The sequence below is a fragment of the Apium graveolens genome, chromosome 7, assembly GCF_009905375.1.
Source record: "Apium graveolens cultivar Ventura chromosome 7, ASM990537v1, whole genome shotgun sequence".
Lineage (NCBI taxonomy): Eukaryota > Viridiplantae > Streptophyta > Magnoliopsida > Apiales > Apiaceae > Apium > Apium graveolens.
In genome coordinates, this window is record NC_133653.1 from 27467171 (window position 1) to 27486934 (window position 19764).

Below are 19764 nucleotides of genomic sequence, written 5' to 3' on the forward strand. Positions count from 1 at the left end.
AGACGATTCTTTCGCAAGTACCCTACCAACTGCCTAATACACTTTACATAATTGTTTTATACCCCAATTAGTCATTTAAGGTCCTTAACCAAGGTTTTAAAGTAAGGCGAGGGGTAAGGGTTCGGTCGCGAAACGCCGTTACTTAAAACGGTCGTTTCTCCTAAACTGTACATCGGATTCACGCGTACCACATATCAAAATGAAGCTCGTAACATGAAATATCTAATAATGGCAATGGTCAAAACCTAATAGTGAGTTCTCGGGTCCTGATGTTATGAACAAAAACAGTCTAGGATAATCGGACATTACGACGGCTATGTTTACGCGATTACCAAATTTGTACAACTCCAAATCAATCCACAATCAACCCACAATCAACATTACAACCCAAAATCCCTCCAAACCTCACCACATCAGTCCATTACTTCATGTTTTAACCAACTCATTCAATCACAACAAAAGCTACTAACCATATTAAGGTTCATTAACTAATAACCAAGATTCAACCATCAAAATCTCTACAAACTCAACCAAACTTTAAACAAACAAGCATCATGCTTCACATATACTATATCAATCATAATAAGCTCTTAATATTCAATAACAATGCTAGGTTAAGAGATTATACCTTCCTTGGTGAGTAAGAGTAACTAAGGAGCTTGGAATCACCCTTGAAAGTCCTTACCAAAGCTTAATCTAACCAAAAACACAAGATCAAACAATTTAAATTTCTTGAAAACACTATTCACTCTCTTCTTAAATGATTTATTGAAAGAGATTGTGAAGGAATTTGGAGCTTAAACTCCTAGGATAGCCATAACTAATCATAAGGAACCTTGGATAATTACCTTGCAATTTAACAATGGTTGAATCTTGGATTTTGAAATTTTCCTCTTTGAAAAAGAAGAAAAGCCGAGAGCTTCTCTTGAATAATGAGAGTTAACTTTGTTTTTGTGTTTTTTGATTTGTTTGGCTTGGTTGATCCACTTTTGTTTTGATTTATTACCTTTTAACCATGGTAAATTTTGTGTGGTTTATAATCAACCAACCTTCCTTTCTTTTTGGTCATGCTTAGGTCATCATTCTTATGTCATCTTCCCATGCTTGTCCTCTTCTTATTGGTTTGATGATATCATCCTCACTAACCTCTTTGATTAGCTCCTAATTACTTGGCTAATGACCGCTGATCTGTTATACGGTTCGCTTAACTTTCATTTTCGTTTATCGTTTGAGGGATCATACCCGGGATCTTATTACTTGGGTTTCCTTAACCTTTCTCAATACATTATATTCCTTTTTATGATCCTCTCTTATAATCCTTGAATTTAAATTCTTTTTATCCTGTTACCTTATACTCAATTCTTTCGGTATTTGGTGGATTTTCGGGAAAAATCAAAGTGTTTGAATTTGGATTCTGACGATCTTTACATACACTTATATATCATATAGAGTACTAATAAGATCTCAGAATAACAATAAAAGAATCCCTACATAGTGTGGCATGAAAAGTTTTCTTATTCAGCAATATCAGCAAAAACACTATTCATAAGGGTTACAAAAAAGTTCAAAATTTTGGAGTTATTACAAGGATACTTTTCCTTGGCATTATATTCTAGATTAGTCTTTCGCTTTTTGCCACCAGCGGGCTCGTTGTTCACCACCGTCTTCCTCATACTTTCCTCCACCTTGATATACTTCTCGGCCCTATCTTAGAGCTGTAACATGCTTTCAGGGGGTGTTTGGCTAAGGACATCTTGAAGAATTCATCTCTAGTTCCCTGCTGCAGTGCTATCATAGCTACCTTGTCGTCGAGATCTGGGACCTTCAAAGCTTCCTTTGTGAAATAGTTCAGATAGTCTCTCAAGGACTCCTTTGTTCCTTGCACAATGCTCATGAGAGATGCTGAACTTTTCTCATGTACTCTTCCAATGATGAATTGCTTGATGAAAGCTTAGCTCAAATCCTTAAAAGATCCAATCGAGTTTGGAGGTAGATGTCTGTACCACCTTTGAGCCATACCCGACAGGGTTTGAGGAAAAGCTCGACACTTAATAGCATCGTTCACAGGCTGTAGCAACATGGCGTTAGAAAACATCCTGACATGATTTTCCGAATCGCCAGTACCATCATATACTTTGATGGTGGGCATCTTAAACTTCCTTGAAATATGGGCATTCATTATCTCTTCCGTGAATGGTGGAGTTGGATCATGAGGATCTCTTAGGGGCATAAGTTCACTTGGATCTGCCCTTGGGGCAACAACCCTTCTTGGTATTGGACCATCCAGGTCTATGATTTGGGAGGATCTCTCCGCCTCAGAGCAAGTGGGGGTCTTTGGGTCAAGTGTGTCTCCAAGTCGCGTTTCAGCCTTTGGATCTCAGCTTCATGAGCCCTGATCCTCTCCTCGACTTCTTGGGGACCCATCCCTTGAGTGATCTTAGGGCACTGGTTTGCATCAGACATCGGTTCTTTACCAGCATGCCTCCTTCTTAGAGCAACATCGTCATCTGATGACTCATCTCTATCAGTATAAGGTCCAAAGAATTCTTGACCCTCCGGAATAGGAGCCAATCCACGTATGTATTGAGGCATCCTCCCTTGTGCTTCACTCCGATTAGATTGTCCACTTCCTCCAAATTCGGGATATAGGGGCATCCCGTAAGGGGGGTTAGTGGCCATGATCGTTGAGTATTCATACCCAACGGGTCGAGAATTTACAGGTGCATGTAGCTGCTGAAATTGGGAATTCGTCTCTTGAGGAGCCGGGGGATTCATCCCTTGTGGCTGAGGCTTAGTTGCTCCTATCAGGATTCCCCTTTGGGTGGTGGTATAGGTTGAGTGCGGGGGTATCTCCATCACTGATGAGATTATTTGGGTCGTCCTAGACGGTGTTCTTTCAGGGGAGTTGTTCCTGCTCCGTGTGCTCACCATGGTTGTTGTTATGTTTTCCCACAGATGGCGCCAAATATTATGGATAAGAACTTTGTGTGTATTATTGCTAGGGTTCATGAGCTTCGAGGCTATATTTGACTGCTCTTGTGCTTCATGACTCGATCTACCTTCAGAAGATGCTTACGTACCCTGCTGTTTTACAAGGATCAATTCAAAAAATGTAATTCTGATTTGTGGGGTGAGACCTCTTATATAGGCACATGATGCCTTTGAATTGGATTAGGTTTGGGAGACTTGGTGGACAAGTCTTAGATTTAGAGTGGACTTTAGAGTCCTTGAATGCAGGAAATTGATTCCTTATCCCATGAGATTCCCTGGAGGCCACTCTCCAAGGAATTGTATCCTTATTTGGACTTTGCTTAGCAGCTGATTTTACCTATATTAATAAATTGTGAAATTAATTAATATTCAGGGTTTGGGGCTTTTTATAATGGGCTTTATTGTCAGCCCAACCCGAGCACAATTAATGCGATATTAATTGCGCAAGTAGGGTTTATTTTTCTCCCTATCAGAAGGTTAGTAAATATTATAAAAAAAATTATGTATAAGAGATAGAATGAAATTTTCATAAAATTTGAATTTTAGTTCTTACAAAAAAGATCATTATGGTCAGAGCATTTTCAATTTCTTTTATTCGTTGCATAACAAAAATTGAAAATTTATAAAAGTAGATTACCAGTACTTCTTACTAGTGTTTAGTCCCATACTAATGTTTTAATTTTTTTAAAAACATTTATGAATATCCAACCGCAAGGATGTCAAGATATATGAATTTTAGTTATATGATAAAAAATTTAGAAAAAAAATATTTGTATTTGGTTTACTATTTTAACAGTCAACTAATAGTTTGACCGCTACTTCTTACTAGTGTTTAGTCCCATACCGATGTTTCAATCTTTTAAAATATTTTTATGAATGATCCCACCTTACAGATTTTAAGTCTAAATATTTTAGTGATATCATTCATCCCCGCCATTAGGCGACCAACAAACCACCCCCTAAACCAACTAGCTAGATTGGTTTTGTAATAAAAAAAGTACCCCCTCGAAAATTTCAGAATAATAGAGGTTCTTAATTTCTGATATTGGTGTTCTTCAAGCCCCGAATTGAAGTTTTACCGGTGTCTGTTCACAATTCCAATTTGTAAATCGAAGTTCTTTGCTATTTCTGAATTGGAGAAGTTGTTGTTTCCATTTTATTGGTGATAATTTGAATTAATATATTTTAATTTAGATTGTTTGTTCATGTTTATTGAAGTTATTAATCGATAGATCATTGAAGAAAGAGTGTGTAAATATTTTTTTTATTGTATTTATGGTTGTATATTTTACCTCTCGGAAAAGCTATGATGCCTCTGAGTTCTTCCCTTTCCGGCTTGTTCATGATCGTTTTGATTGTATTGCTCCTATTATATGCTTCGTATGTGGTTGGTAATAATTTATGTTTGAGTGATTGAGTTTTGTAGAGTTTCCGTGAAATTCATTTTATAACCAGTGTTCACTTGGTTTTTTGCAGGAATCTGTTAATTGTTGGTTGTTAATAAGTTTGGATATGATTGTGAGACTTGCAAAATAATTTTTAGTGTCATAATCTGAGATATAAGACTATATTTTTGGACCGAATTGAAGTTGCCGGAATTTGAGCAAACTCACCGGATTCTAGAAATTTTCCGATTACGGTGAGATATTTTTTTAAACTGGTGGTCATTAATTCGACTGAACGCGGTTGAATTTAGAATCTTCCTTTCTACTATATGCAGTTTAATTTAACTATTGGGCGGGCTTTTCAACTTTTTAAAATAATAATAATTTTTTTGGTCGGGAAATTCAATTTTTTGTGAAAAAACCATTTTGACGGCATTTGGTCGTATTTAGTCGGTTGTATTTACGCGGTCGTATTTATAACTAAATTCAACCGATTTATTAAATATGACTTGAGCGAATACAACCGGTCCAAAAACCAGTCGTATTTAGCTAAATATAACCGAAAATGATCGAATTTAGCTAAATACAACCGAAACCGGTTGTATTTAGCCATTTTTTTGTAGTGTGAGTAACCAGCTCATCCCCAAATATTGGGGTGTGGATGGCTGGGAATCGAAACTTAGTCCTCCCGTCAGCCTAAGCTCTGGTACCATGTTAAGTAACAAGCTCATCTAAAACCTTAAAATATTAGAGAAAGGTCCCAATAAGATCATATAGTTAACAATTTTGTATCCAAACCATATTATATCGTTTTAGTATCTGAACCGAATTTCAGATATATTCATTCATATATGGATCTACGATCACAATGCTCAAAGATTTCCCGGATGAAATGAACTCCAGATTCAAGAATAATATATTTTCATTTATGTCCGTTTGGCGGTGGTTTTGAATGTCCCACCTACAATTGCCTGCGATTTCGAACAAATATTAAATCGCATTTCATTGTTATAATGATCACACGTATATGTTCCGTTTCCAACCCATTTATAACCTCTGGCCAAACAAAAACTTGTTTTTGTTGTATTTTTCTTTCCTTCGTTACTATTTTCTGGGTGCTTATAAAATTTTATTATTTTCTTCGGAAATTAGTTAGGGGCATATTAACGATATAAATCATAATTCATAATTGAACATGTCTGCATGTGGTCCAAATCCACTCTGTACTCGGTGTCCGTTTGGTGACTTGATATAACATCCAAGCCCACAACCGAATGCATAACAAACCCAATAATCCACCACATGTCAGTCCGAAGAAGCTAGCGATTTGGTATACAAATAATTGTTTACTTGTATCAATAAAGGCCTCAAACACTCTTATTCTTATCGATGTGGGATATTACAAACACCCCTTCTTATTGGATCGACATCCTCGTCGATCTCACAAACACGCAAACGGAACCCGGGAAGTGACTCTGCACTTCCGGCTGGGTACAGATCTGATATCATTTATAACATTCAATCCCACAACCGAAAGCATATCAAACCCAACAACCCACTACAAGTCAGTCCGAAAAAGCTAGCGATTTGGTATTTATTAGTTGTTTACTTGTATTTATAAAGGCCTCAAACACTCTTATTCTTATCGATGTGGGATGTTACAAATGTAATATCCCTTAATCTTTAGAATTTCATTAATAATAAAATAATAAAATAATAAAATAAAAAGGATTAAAATTAGATAAAGATTAGGATAATAAAATTAAATAAGATTTATGGGCCTAAAATTTGGATCAGATTCTAATATGGATAACTTGTAGGTTAAGATATAGGGTTTTGTATTATTATAAATACATCATATTCATTTTCGTCGTCATTAATATCAAAATTCGTATGGCTTTTATTAATAAAAATCAGCAATCTTGTAAAATTTGTAAGAATTTCATCGTACGTTAGAATTTGTTGATTCTAGACTTTTCGGAAAGGTCTTTTTGTTCTCTACAACTTCCGTGATTTGTGTTTTACAAGAAAACATAGTTTAGAGGGTCAAAAAGAGTAAATTCAGATCTGATCAGGTTTTGAGGTAAGTTTTCGATCGATCTTGCTAGTGTTTTCAAAATTATGTGTTGTGTGTTTATATGTGATTATCAAAACTTGGGCTAAGTGATGATATATTCGAAAATAATATGTGTTATAGTATATGTATTGTTTTATATGTGTGATGTTGAGAAAACAATTTTGGATCTTTGATTTGTGCCATGGTCACCAGATTGTAGTGACAGTTTTCTGAAAATTTAGGACCATTATCACCGGGTTGTAGTGATCGTGGCATGAGTTATTGATTTTGAATTATTGTTGTTTATGTGGTATGTGTATTGTGTGTATCGAATAAGAATATGAAATTTTATCGAAAGTGTGTGTTTCGTATATCGTATAGCTTATCATATTTTGTTATATATGTATGTGTTACTTGGCCTACTAGTTGGATCGATTGTTTTCTTGTTGTGATGTATAGCTCATTACTTACAATTCAGGTTTCGCCTAAGATTCGAGTTGGATAGCATTGAAGTTTCAAGGACCTTAGGTTTGAAGTAGTTTGACATTTTGACTTCCGTTAGCTGCGCTTTTGTAATAGTCACCATTGTAATAGATTATTGTTTGAATAAATTATATTTTAATATTTAGAATTTATAGTCGAGAAATGCGAGTTGTTACAGTTGGTATCAAGGGCAGGCAGTCATTTGGAGGGTATTAGGTATGAGACTAATACAATCTCTAGGATGCGTTCCTGTGGACCATAGTTTGACTCTTGGTAGATCAGGGGGTAGATGTGTCATGAACTTTAGGATTATTGTGAATTTCGGGACCAAATTTTTTTTAAGGAGAGTAGTATGTAATATCCCTTAATTTTTAAAATTATATTAATAATAGAATAATAGAATAAAAAGGATTAAAATTAGATAAAGATTGGGATATTAAAATTAAATTAGATTTATGAGTCTAAAATTTGGATCAGATTCTAATATAGATAACTTGTAGGTTAAGATATGGGGTTATGTATTGTTATAAATACATCATATTCATTTTCGTCGTCATTAATATCAAAATTCGTTGGGCTTTTATAAATAAAAATCAACAATCTTGTAAAATTTGTAAACAATTCATCGTAAGTCGGAATTCGTTGATTCTGGACTTTTCAGAAAGGTCTTTTCGTTTTTTACAATTTTCGTGATTCGTGGTTTCCAAGAAAACATAGTTTAGAGGTTTAAAAAGAGTAAATTAAATCTGATCAAGTTTTAAGGTAAGTTTTCGATCGATCTTGCTAGTGTTTAAAAATTGTGTGTTGTGCATTTATATTTGATTATCAAAACTTGGGCTAAGTGATGATATATTTGAAAGTAATATGTGTTATAGTATATGTATTATTTTATATGTGTGGTGTCAAGAGAATAATTTTGGATCTTTGATTTTTGCCATGGTTTGTGAAAATATCGAATAAGAACTTAGGACCGTAGTCACCGGATTGTAAAGACAGTTTTCTGAAAATTTAGGACTGTTATCACCGGGTTGTAGGGGTCGTGGCATGAGTTATTGATTTGAATTATTGTTGTTTATTTGGTATGTGTATTGTGTGTATATAAGAAAGTTATCGAAAGTGTGTGTTTCATATATCTTATAGCTTATCGTATTTTGTTATAAGTGTATGTATTACTTGGCCTACTAGTTGGATCCATTGTTTTCTTGCTGGGTTGTATAGCTCATTACCTACAATTTCAGGTTGGCCTAAGATTCGAGTTGGATAGCATTGAAGTTTCAAGGACCTTAGGTTTGAAGTAGTTTGACCTTTTGACATTCGTTAGCTGCGCTTTTGTAATAGTCAGCTTTGTAATAGATTGTTGTTTGAATAAATTATATTTTTATATTTAGAATTTATAGTCCAGAAATGCGGGTTGTTACAGTGTATTTAATATCTCTTAATTTTTAGAATTCCATTAATAATAGAATAATAGAATAAAAAGGATTAAAATTAGATAAAGATTGGGATATTAAAATTAAATTATATTTATGGGCCTAAAATTTGGACCAGATTCTAATATGGATAACTTGTAGATTAAGATATAGGGTTTTGTATTGTTATAAATACATCATATTTGTTTTCATAGTCATTAACATCAAAATTTGTAGGGTTTTATTAATAAAAATCTTGTAAAATTTTAAAAAAATTCATCGTAAGTTAGAATGCGTTTATTCTAGACTTTTCGGAAAGGTCTTTTCGTTCTCTACAAATTCAGTGATTCGTGTTTTCCAAGAAAACATAGTTTAGAGGGTCAAAAAGAGTAAATTCAGAACTGATCAAGTTTTGAGGTAAGTTTTCGATCGATCTTAATAGTATTTTTAAAATTGTAAGTTTATATTTGATTATCAAAACTTGGGCTAAGTGATGATATATTTGAAAGTAATATGTGTTATAGTATATATATTGTTTTATATGTGTGGTGTCGAGACAATAATTTTGGATCTTTGATTTGTGCCATGGTTTGTGAAAATATCGAATAAGAACTTAGGACCGTAGTCACCAAATTGTAGTGATAGTTTTTTAAGAATTTAGGACCGTTATCACCGGGTTGTAGTGGTCGTGGCATGAGTTATTGATTTTGAATTATTGTTATTTCTGTTGTATGTGTATTGTGTGTATTGAATAAGAATAAATTTTTTTATCGAAAGTGTGTGTTTCGTATATCGTATAGCTTATTGTATTTCGTTATATGTGTATGTGTTACTTGGCCTACTAGTTGGATCGATTGTTTTCTAACTGGGCTGTATAGCTCATTACTTACAATTTCAGGTTTCGCCTAATATTCGAATTGGATAGCATTGAAGTTTGAAGGACCTTAGGTTTAAAGTAGTTTAACTTTTTGACTTCCATTAGCTGCGCTTTTATAATAGTCACCATTGTAATAGATGATTATGTGAATAAATTATATTTTTGTATTTAGAATTTATAGTCAAAAATGCAGGTTTATAGTCGCAATATTCCACGACTGCATTCAGTAACTAAAGATAGTCACAAATATACTATCTTCGGCGACTAAAATTCGGTCGCTAATATCGTCGCAAAGAGTAGCGACAGAAAGCCGTAGCTAAGTTGGTCGCTGCACTTAGCGACGGAAATGCATAGCAGATAGTGGTCGCAGATATCAGCGACAGATCTTCGTCCCTGAAAGCCGTAGCCAACCTTTGCGACAGTTGTCTGTCACTGATGTAGTCGCCATCACGTCAGCAAGCATCAGAATATTGCTGAGTCGGATTAGCTACGGCGGCGGTCGCTAATGACCATCTCTAGTAGTACGGTCGCTGAAAGGCGTAGCTGATATGTATTTTAGCTACCAGTCTTTGTCCGACGGATATCTGCGACGCCGTTTGGTCGCTGATAGGCTATTGCGACAGAATGCGATCGCTGAAAGGCGGTCGCTGAAAGAGCTGATTCTTGTAGTGATTAGGTAGTTTCTTTGCCACCCTGGAAAAACACATAAAAATATTTGTGGTATTGCGATTCTTGAAGAACATGAAAAGAAAGTAGCGGCCTGGCATATGACGTTCGAAGTGACCTTGAATTTTTACAACGTGTTGGTGATCTTACAGATGGAGTTTATGTTGGGTTAAAGTTGATGGTTTACGGAACTTGTTTAATTTGGGGTTCATCATTGACGTGAATCAAACTTGCTCTTTGAGATTTATTACAATAAAATGCAACGGGCTTTAGATGTTGGATATGAGATTGATGGTCACGTTGTGCTTGCATTGATGGGGAAAAAAGAAAATTGCAAAGTTGTTTATGCGGTGACCCTGATTGAATATAAAGTAAAGATAGAAGTTAGGTTTTTTCTATGACAGAAAATATTTTTTGCATTGGAGTCCGCGACCGAGAAAATTACTTGTTTATCCTGTTTCACGAATCCGAAATATTATGGGTATTGACGAACATTTGTGTGAACCATTTTGGACATCACAATTATCGGGAATATGTATACAGTTCGAGTTAAATCCCATTTGAAAAAGTCATGGACCCAAGTAATATCAATACTTTTTATATCACACAAACTTCATTTATTGCGTACTAAGCTGAGGATCTCATGAAAACAGCCTCTTTATTTTCAGGATAGGGGAAAGGTCTGCGTACATTTTACGCTCACCACACACCCCTCTAAGCGGTTTATGCTCGATGTGTTTGATTTGTTTTAGTTATGTTTTATTGGTGCACAAAAGTTCTGAAGTACCAAATTTGGTTACTTACCTAACGCAAATTGACTCTTATTCTATCAAGGTTTTTTATTAGTTATTATTTACCCAAACGTCTATTTACTTTTAAATTTGAAAAATATTTTTTTATCAATAATTAAGTAATATTAAATAAATTATATTAAAAAGGCTAATTATAAAATAGTTATAAGATAATATTAGTACTAAATTATCTAAAATAACAAATATTTGGTTCACAAGATATTTAAAATCTATACTCTATATTAATAAGCGAAACCATATTTTATTGCAGCACAAGAGTAATAACAAAGGTACCAAATTTTGGTACTCCCCTAACACAAAATTGACTTCTATTCTTTTTAAACTTTATGTTTTTAGTTAGTATTTATTCTAGCGTCTATTTGCTTTTAATTTGAAAAATAATTTTTTATCAATAATTAAGTAATATTAAATAAATTATATTGAAAAAGCTAATTATAAAATAATTATCAAATAATATTAATTAATATTAAATTATCTAAAATAACAAAAAATTTGATCATAAATTAACTATACAATTCGTTTTACACAAATAAAACTAATATGTTAGATTTTTATAACAAGTAAAACAATACAGAAAAAGAATTATTATGAAAAATTTCATATCTAATTCGATTCCTTTGAACAACATAATTATTCTTTACAAGTACCAATTTAATATTTCATATTAATATATTAATTTTGAATTTGATATTTTAATCTGCTTCACATAGGTTTTCAACTATCTATACTAATAAACGAAACTATGTTCTATTAGAATTTTTTTTTACCAAATCTTAATACTCACCAGAAAATTATATAACTATTTTTAAAATTTTATATAATTAAATCTCAACTAACACGATTGACTTATACTCTTTATATATTTTGTTTTTACATTAATTTGTATTTATTAACTTTCATTCAAGCGTCGATTTACTATTAAATAATCGTATTAGTAAAAGTTAACATGGTAGATTAATATAGCTACATAATTTAATTAGGTGCATAAGTAGAACTATAACTAGATTTATAAGCTATATTAGTAAGAAAAAGAATTATACTGAAATTTTATAATTACATTTGACTTCGATTTGTTTTAACTACATAATTTAACAATATTTATTTATTTATTTTAATATGTGCTTCGCACGGATTATTATGAGATTCAATTTTATGCAAATCATAACTGATATTATTATTAATCTTAGTCAGTGTTTTGCACGGGTTACCAACTAGTTTAATTTAAAATTCAAAACATTCACATTTTAGTATAAATACGAGAATTTGAAATGATAACTCATATCATGTCATTTTAAATCCATCATTTTAATTTAAATGCATGTTTCAAAGCACCACATTAATTGTTACATCCTCCGTTCATAGCAGTAGTATCTTTTTTATTTTTTTAGGCTCATTAAAAAAAATTAACTAATTGATAATTTTCATTTATATGTATTCATTATAAATACACTAATGTAGACTCTTATTCATCTCTCATTAAATAGTGTACAATTTTAAAGAAGGGTAATTTTGAAAAACATATCAATAAATTTATATTGAAGGTTGAAAATAGAAAAATAATATAAGAAAAAAATTAATTAGATTAGAGTACTGTTGTGAAACGAAGAGAATATTTGAAGACTGTACACGATTTCCTACTCGCTAAATCTTTTGTATATTTGACGTATCTTAAAAGTATCAAAATGTACCAATTACGTACATTGTCAATAAAATTCTAATACATAAATTTGTCAAAATGTTTTTAGATGATAAGATTACGAACATTACCAGTAAAATTTAAATACGTAGATTTGTTAAAATGTTGACAATTTTAGATGATAAAATTATTGCTCTATATTACTGTAAAATATTTATTTTTTATTGGGTCATTCTAGCGGTTACACGGTTTAAGATTTATGCATATGGTTGCGGTTTGAGCCCCTACAGGAAATATGGAACCGCACACTGAACATTTTGTTCATAATTCTCGTTAATTATTAAACCAAATTACCTATACATTTTGGTAGAACTTTAAGAAATAAATTATCTTCAGAAACATTGATCTGTTATTTTAAGATATCATAAGATAATAATTTTGATAGGAAATAAAATAAATCATGATTTCGTAATTAATATCACATTAATTATACCTGATTTGGGCTACAAATAAAACTCATTTGAAAGGGTCCAAAATCAATTAATAAAAGTATAAACAACTGACAGGTAAAATCCAAATAAGAATACAATTCCTTGGAGATTGACATCCAAGAAAACTCACGGGACAAGGAATCAATTTCCTGCATTATAGGACTCCAAAGTCCACTCTAAGTCTGAGACTTGTCCACCAAGTCTCCTAATACTTATCCAATTCAAGGGCATCCCGTGCCTATATAAGGGGACTCACCCTACAAATTAGAACTACGTTTTTGAATTGATCCTTAGCACGCAGCAAGGTATGTAGGCATCTTGTGAATACAGATTGAGTCACGAAATACGAAAGCGGTCAAATAAGAGCATTGAAGCTCACGAACCTCACATTAAATACACCTTAATTTTTTACCTATAACATTTGGCGGAGTGTGTGGGACTCGACAACAATCAAGGTGAACACACAGAGCAGAAATAACAGTGGAACTAGTGATCCTATACAATCGCAAATTATCTCATCAGTGGTAGAGATACCCCCGCACTCAACTTATGCCTCCACTCAAGGAGGGATCTAAGTAGGGGCGTCTGAAGCCCAGCCTCAAGAGACAAATCCCCCAATCCAAGATCCGCCCGAAGGAACGAATCCTCAATTCCAGCAGCTGCATGCGAACATAAACCCACGCCCTGTTAATTATGAATATTCGACAGTCGTAACTCTTGGAACCACCAACCCACCTTATGTGATGCCTATATATCCCGAGATTGGAGGAGGTGGACACTCTAATCAAACCGAAGGAGCATGACGGGCACCCTTATATGTCTATGGTTTAGAACCTATTCCTGAGAATCCAGAATTCTCTGGACCTTATTCTGCTAGAGATTCTGACTCGTCGGATGACGAAGTAGCTCCAAAGAGGAGACGTGCTGGTAAGGAGCTGGTGCTTGGAAACTATCAACAGCCCAGGTACACTCAAAGGACGATTCCCCAAGATATACAAGAAAGGATTAGGGCACATGAAGCTGAGATTCAAAGACTGAAGCGCGATTTAGAGATACACTTGACATCGAGACCTCCACTAACGACAAGACAAAGAAATCCACCTCCTATTATAGACTTGGAAGGTCCAACACCAAGAAGGAGGGCTCCATCCCCAAGAGCCGATCCTAGTGATCTGATGCCTCTAGGAGATCCTGATGACCCAACTCCATCATTCACTGAAGAGATAATGAATGCCCACATCTCAAGAAAATTTAAGAATCCCACCATCAAAGTATATGATGGTACTGGAGACCTGGCTAATCATGTCAGGACTTTCTCTAACACCCTGTTGTTACAACTCGTGAATGATGTTATCAAGTGTCGGGCCTTTTCTCAAACCATGTGGGATATGGCTCAAAGGTGGTACAGCCGTCTACCCGCAAACTTGATTGGATCTCTCAAGGATTTGAGCCAAGATTTCATCAAGAAATTTATTAGCGGCAGCGTGCATGAGAAAAGTCCAGCGTCCCTAATGGGCATTGTGTAAGGAGCGAAGGAGTCCCTAAGAGACTATCTAAATTATTTCACAAAAGAAGCCTTGAAGGTCCCTGATCTTGATGACAAGATAGCAATGATAACACTGGAGCAAGGGACTAAAGACGAGTTCTTTAAAATGTCCTTAGCTAAACGCCCCCCAGAAAGGATGTTGTAGCTCCAAGATAGGGCCGAGAAGTATATCAAGGTGGAGGAAAGTATGAAGAAGACGGTAGTGAACAACGAGCCCGCTGATGGCAAGAAGCGAAAGACCGATCAAGAATATAATGCAAAGGACAAGTATCCTAGAGTTGATAAAGACGTCGACTCAACCCCAGGGAAGGGATGGCCTGGACAAAAATTTTCTGAGTACGCTAGGCTGAATGCTCCTAGAAGCCAAATCTTGATGGAAATTGAGAGAGATAGGGATTCGATGGCCTAAGCCCCTGAAGGCTGATCCTGCTAAGCTAGATAAGAGCAAATATTATCGATTTCACAAGGATGTTGGTCATGAAACTGATGAATGCCGACAACTGAAGGATGAAATTGAATTCCTTATCCGAAAAGGGAGATTGAGTAAGTATACCGGAGACGGAGAAGGAAAAAATAATGGAAAAAGGAACTTTGATGATCGTAGGAGAGACCAAGATGATCAGAGGATAAATCCTTAACCCCGAGGACCAGTGATAAACACAATATTTGGAGGACCAACTGCTGCTGGATCGTCTAAAAACTGAAGGAAAGCTTATGCTAGAGAAGTCATGCATATAGTGGGAGAAGCTCCGAAAAGGGCTAACCAAAGTAGCAATGGTATTTGATGATTTTAACTTGGAAGGGGTCAAATTTCCCCATGACGATCCCCTTGTCATAACACCCATAATAGGGAACATCCCGGTGAAAAGAGTCCTTGTAGACAATGGAGCATCGGTAGATATCTTACTCTATGATACCTTCATAAGGATGGGTTACAATGACTCTCAATTAACACCAAATGATATGCCAATATATGGTTTCGCTGGAGTCGAATGCCCCGTGGAAGAGATAATTAAGCTACCTCTAACAATGGGGCAGGAGCCAAGACAAGCCACGCAGATGTTGAACTTTATGGTAGTGAAGGATGGATCAATATATAATGCAATCATGGGAAGGACAGGTATACATGCCTTCAAGGAAGTCCCCTCGTCCTACCATTCCGTGATCAAGTTTCCAACCAGAAACGGAATAGGAGAAGAAATGGGAGACCGAAAAATAGCCAGAAGCTGTTATGTAGCCTCACTGAGGGCAAATGGAGTAGGGGGCATGTTTTGCCTATTGAAGACCTGGATATCCGTGAGAATGATGAGAAATGAGAAAAACCAGTGGAACACTTGATCTCGGTTCCTTTGGCTCTCGAGGACCCCGAAAAGTAACTTTCATTGAAACATCGTTAGAGGAGCCCCTTAGAGGGAAGTTATTAAGGTTATCGCAAGAGAACAATGATGTGTTTGCGTGGTCGGCAGCATATATGCCAGGCATAGACCCAGAATTAATCACCCATAAGTTAAACTTGGATCCTAATCAGAAGACCGTGAAGCAAAAGAAAAAGAGTTTTTCCCCTAAAAGGCAGGAAACCATCAAGCAAGAAGTGGAGAAGCTCTTAGAGGCTAATTTCATTGAAGAGATACAGTTTCCAGAGTGGTTAGCAAATCCTGTAATGGTAAAGAAGGCTAATGAAAAGTGGAAAATGTGCGTGGATTTCACTGATCCGAATGATGTATGCTCAAAGGATTGTTTCCCGCTGCCAGGGATAGATACTCTAATAGACGCAACTGCAGGTCACGAGATGCTAAGCTTTATGGATGGGTTCAGCGGTTACAATCAGATCAAGATGCATAAGGATGACATCCCAAATGTATCATTCATCACTGACTTTGGTGTTTTATTATCTTGTTATGACATTTGGTCTCAAGAATGCAGGAGCTACCTATCAAAAGTTGGTAAATAAGATCTTTAAAGATCTTATTGGAAAAACTATGGAAGTATATGTAGATGACATGTTAGTCAAGAGTTTTGTGAAGACTGATCATATATCCCATTTGAAGGAAGCTTTTGAGATCCTGAGATACCACAAAATGTTGTTAAACCCTGCAAAGTGTGCTTTTGGAGTTGCATCTGTAAAAAATTTAGGATTGATGGTCTCTAAAAGGGGAATTAAGGCCAACCCGTAAAAGATAAAGGCCATCTTAGACATAGAACCTCAAAATTCCGTAAAGGATGTCCAGAAACTCACTGGAAGAGTTACAGCTTTAGGTCGATTCACTGGAAGAGTCCTTCTTCAAGGCTTTGAAAAAAGTGAAAGACTTTGCATGGACTGATGAAAGCCAAAGAGGCATTCGAGGAATTGAAGAAGTACATGGTTCAAGCATAGCTGTTGGCCAAACAAATTCTTAATAAAACTTTGTACTTATATTTGGCCATTTCAGAAAATGCCTTGAGCGCCGTATTGGTTAAGAAGGAACTTAAAATCCAGAAATCTATATACTATGTCAGTAAGATTCTACATGGGGCTGAGTTGAATTATTCGACTATAGAAAAGTTTGCTTTAGCCTTGGTGATGGCCTCAAGGAAGTTGCATCCTTACTTCCAAGCTCATAGGATTGAGGTACTAACAAATCAGCCTTTAAGAAATATTATTCACAGTCCTAAAGCCAGTGGAAGGCTGATTAAATGGGCCATAGAGCTGGGGGAATTTGACATAAAGTATAAGCCACGAACGGCGATAAAAGCCCAGGCCTTGGCTGACTTCGTGGTTGAATGTACCATCCCCAACCAATAAGTCGGGGGGAAAGAAGATACTCTACCTCAGGGCATGGAGGAAAAAAGGAGAATGAAGGAGAACAGATCAAGAACAAGGAATTTTGGGTTCTTTATTTTGACGGAGCATCAAAAACAAATTCGAGTGGAGCAGGGCTAATTTTACAAAGCCCCGATGGGTTCTTGATTAAATATGCTATGAAGTTAGATTTTATAACTACAAATAATGAAGCTGAGTATGAAGCTCTTATAGCTAGCTTTGGCCTAGCAGGAACATTGAGGGTCAAAAACTTGAAAGTTTGTGGGGATTCGAAACTTGTGATATTATATCAAGGGAGAGTTCAATGCAAAAGATGAAACAATGGCAAAATATGTATGCCTGGTGAGAGTTGTGATGACTCAATTTGATGAGTGTCATGTTGAGCACATTCCGAGAGAGGAAAATGCCAGGGCTGATGTGTTGTCCAAATTCGCCTCATCGGATGTAGAAGAAAGTTCTGGGAGTGTGTACTTTGGTGTTTTGAAAACACGCAGCATTGATGTTAAGCTTGTTGCCCCTATAGGGCTTGAAAAATCATGGATGGAGCCAATTAAGGCCCATATCCAAACTGGTTGGCCCCCGACTTATGTGACGGAAGTACAAAAGTTGGATGTACGAGTACTAAAGTACTCTTTGATTAACGGAATTTTATACAAGAGATCTTATATGGTTCCCTACCTCAGATGCTTTAGGCCCAACGTGGCGCGTTTCGCCCTTGAAGAAGTATATGAAGGTATTTATGGACAACACTTGGGGGGCAGAGCCCTTGCGCACAAGATAACTTATTTATGCTTATATTGGCCGGAAATGATGGTTGATGCCAAAGACTATGTGAAGAAGTGTGATCATTGCCAAAAGAATGCACCAGTTGTCCGAAAACCCCCCGAGATGCTGACTTCCATCAACTCTCCCATTCCTTTCGTTATGTGGGGAATGGATATTCTCGGGCCTTTCCCCATGGCCACAATGCAAAGAAAGTTTTTGATTGTGTCTATTGACTACTTCACTAAGTGGATCGAAGCAAAGCCTTTATCCAAGATTACATCCAATAAATTGCGCAATTCATGTGGGAAAACATTATGTGTAGATATGGAATTCCTCGCATCTTGGTAACTGATAATGGAATACAATTCAGTAATGAGAAATTTAGGAAGTACTGTGAGAAGAATGATATTGAGCTACGGTTTACTTGCGTAGCCCATCCTCAGGCCAATGGGCAAGAAGAAGTGGTAAATTTGATCATTATGGATGGATTAAAAAAGAGGATTGAAAAATCCAGGAATAAATGGGTAGATGAGATAGTTCCGATAATTTGGGCTTATAAAACCACTTGTAGAGTCACTACAGGAGCAACACCATTTATGTTAGCGTATGGGGAAGAAGTGGTCGTTCCAGTGGAAGTATAACATTCATCTCCGAGAATCCAAGCATACGATGCTGAAGAAAATGAGGAGGGGCAAAGGTTAGTCCTGGATTTAATAGATGAAGTGCGGGATTAAGCACATGCAAAGATTGCAGAATACTAGAAAAAAGTTTCCTTTTACTACAACCTGAGGGTAAAAGAAAGGTTTTCAAGCAAGGAGATCCAGTCTTAAGGAAGGTTGAAGCATCAGGAGTTGGGCAGAAAGGGAAGTTGGCCCCAAACTGGGAAGGGCCGTACAATGTTAAAAGTGTTCAAGGACGAGGGTCTTACAAGTTGGAGACTATGGAAGGAGAAGAAGTGCCAAGGACTTTGCATGCTCAAAATCTGAAGATCTATTATATATAGTTCATTAAAAATGAAGTGCTTACTTCTTAAAGTAGCAACAAGGTTCAAAAGCACCATGAAGTTTTTCTTACTTAGGATCTATATTCCAGTTTGTTAAGTTATTCCAGTTTTTTAGGATTTATATTCCACTTTATGGCTATAGAGATTTGACCCATTTATGTAAGGTCTTGAAAGACCAAACTATGATTATTTAAGTTCGAATACTAAGCTGTGAAAAAACAAGTCATACTCTTGAGTTAAAGTGATGCTTTATTTGTAAACTTAAATGGAAGGCTGTGAATAACAAGCAAGCAAAACAAGGCAATGACTATGAAAAACTTGCGAAAATCCGTAGAAAAAGACAATAATTTTAATAAACCCCGAAAGGTGATAAGTTCAAAATATGATAAATAAAGTACAAGTCATGAAAGACAAATTAAAACTCTATTCATCCCTAGTAGGCTCATCCTTGTCCTCCTCTCCATTGTGCCCTTCCCCTTGAGCGTCAGTTGAAGACTCTGCATTTTTGGATGGAGAGGATGGAGGAGGGGTAGTGCTAGGATCAAGGATGCGATCTTCATTCATGGGGGAATCGAAAAGAGCGTCCAGGCTAGCTATCCTCAGTTTCTGGCTGCTTGGGGCTAATAAAATCATTGGCTTTTATTAATCCTGGATGCTTCTCCATCACCGCCTTCACCGTAGTGTCCCATCCTTGCGTGAACTGAATTGGATAGAGACCCTCATCATGTATCTTCATTAAGTCCCTGAACTTCTGGGAGTCCGTGTAGTCATCAATGAGGGCCTCTTTATCCCTCCGAAGCTTTACCAGCTCAGCATGGGCCTTGGACAGCTCTTCGTCCTTATT

At 35.8% G+C, this 19764-nt stretch overlaps 1 protein-coding gene across 1 annotated transcript; it reads left to right on the plus strand.

Moving 5' to 3' along the window:
- Positions 1-17473: 17473 nt before the first annotated feature.
- LOC141673446 (uncharacterized) lies at positions 17474-18558 on the plus strand. Its single transcript, XM_074480197.1, has 2 exons — positions 17474-17778; positions 18240-18558. Exons 1-2 carry the CDS (start codon positions 17474-17476, stop codon positions 18556-18558), a joined length of 624 nt encoding a protein of 207 aa, XP_074336298.1.
- The last annotated feature ends 1206 nt before the right edge of the window (positions 18559-19764 follow it).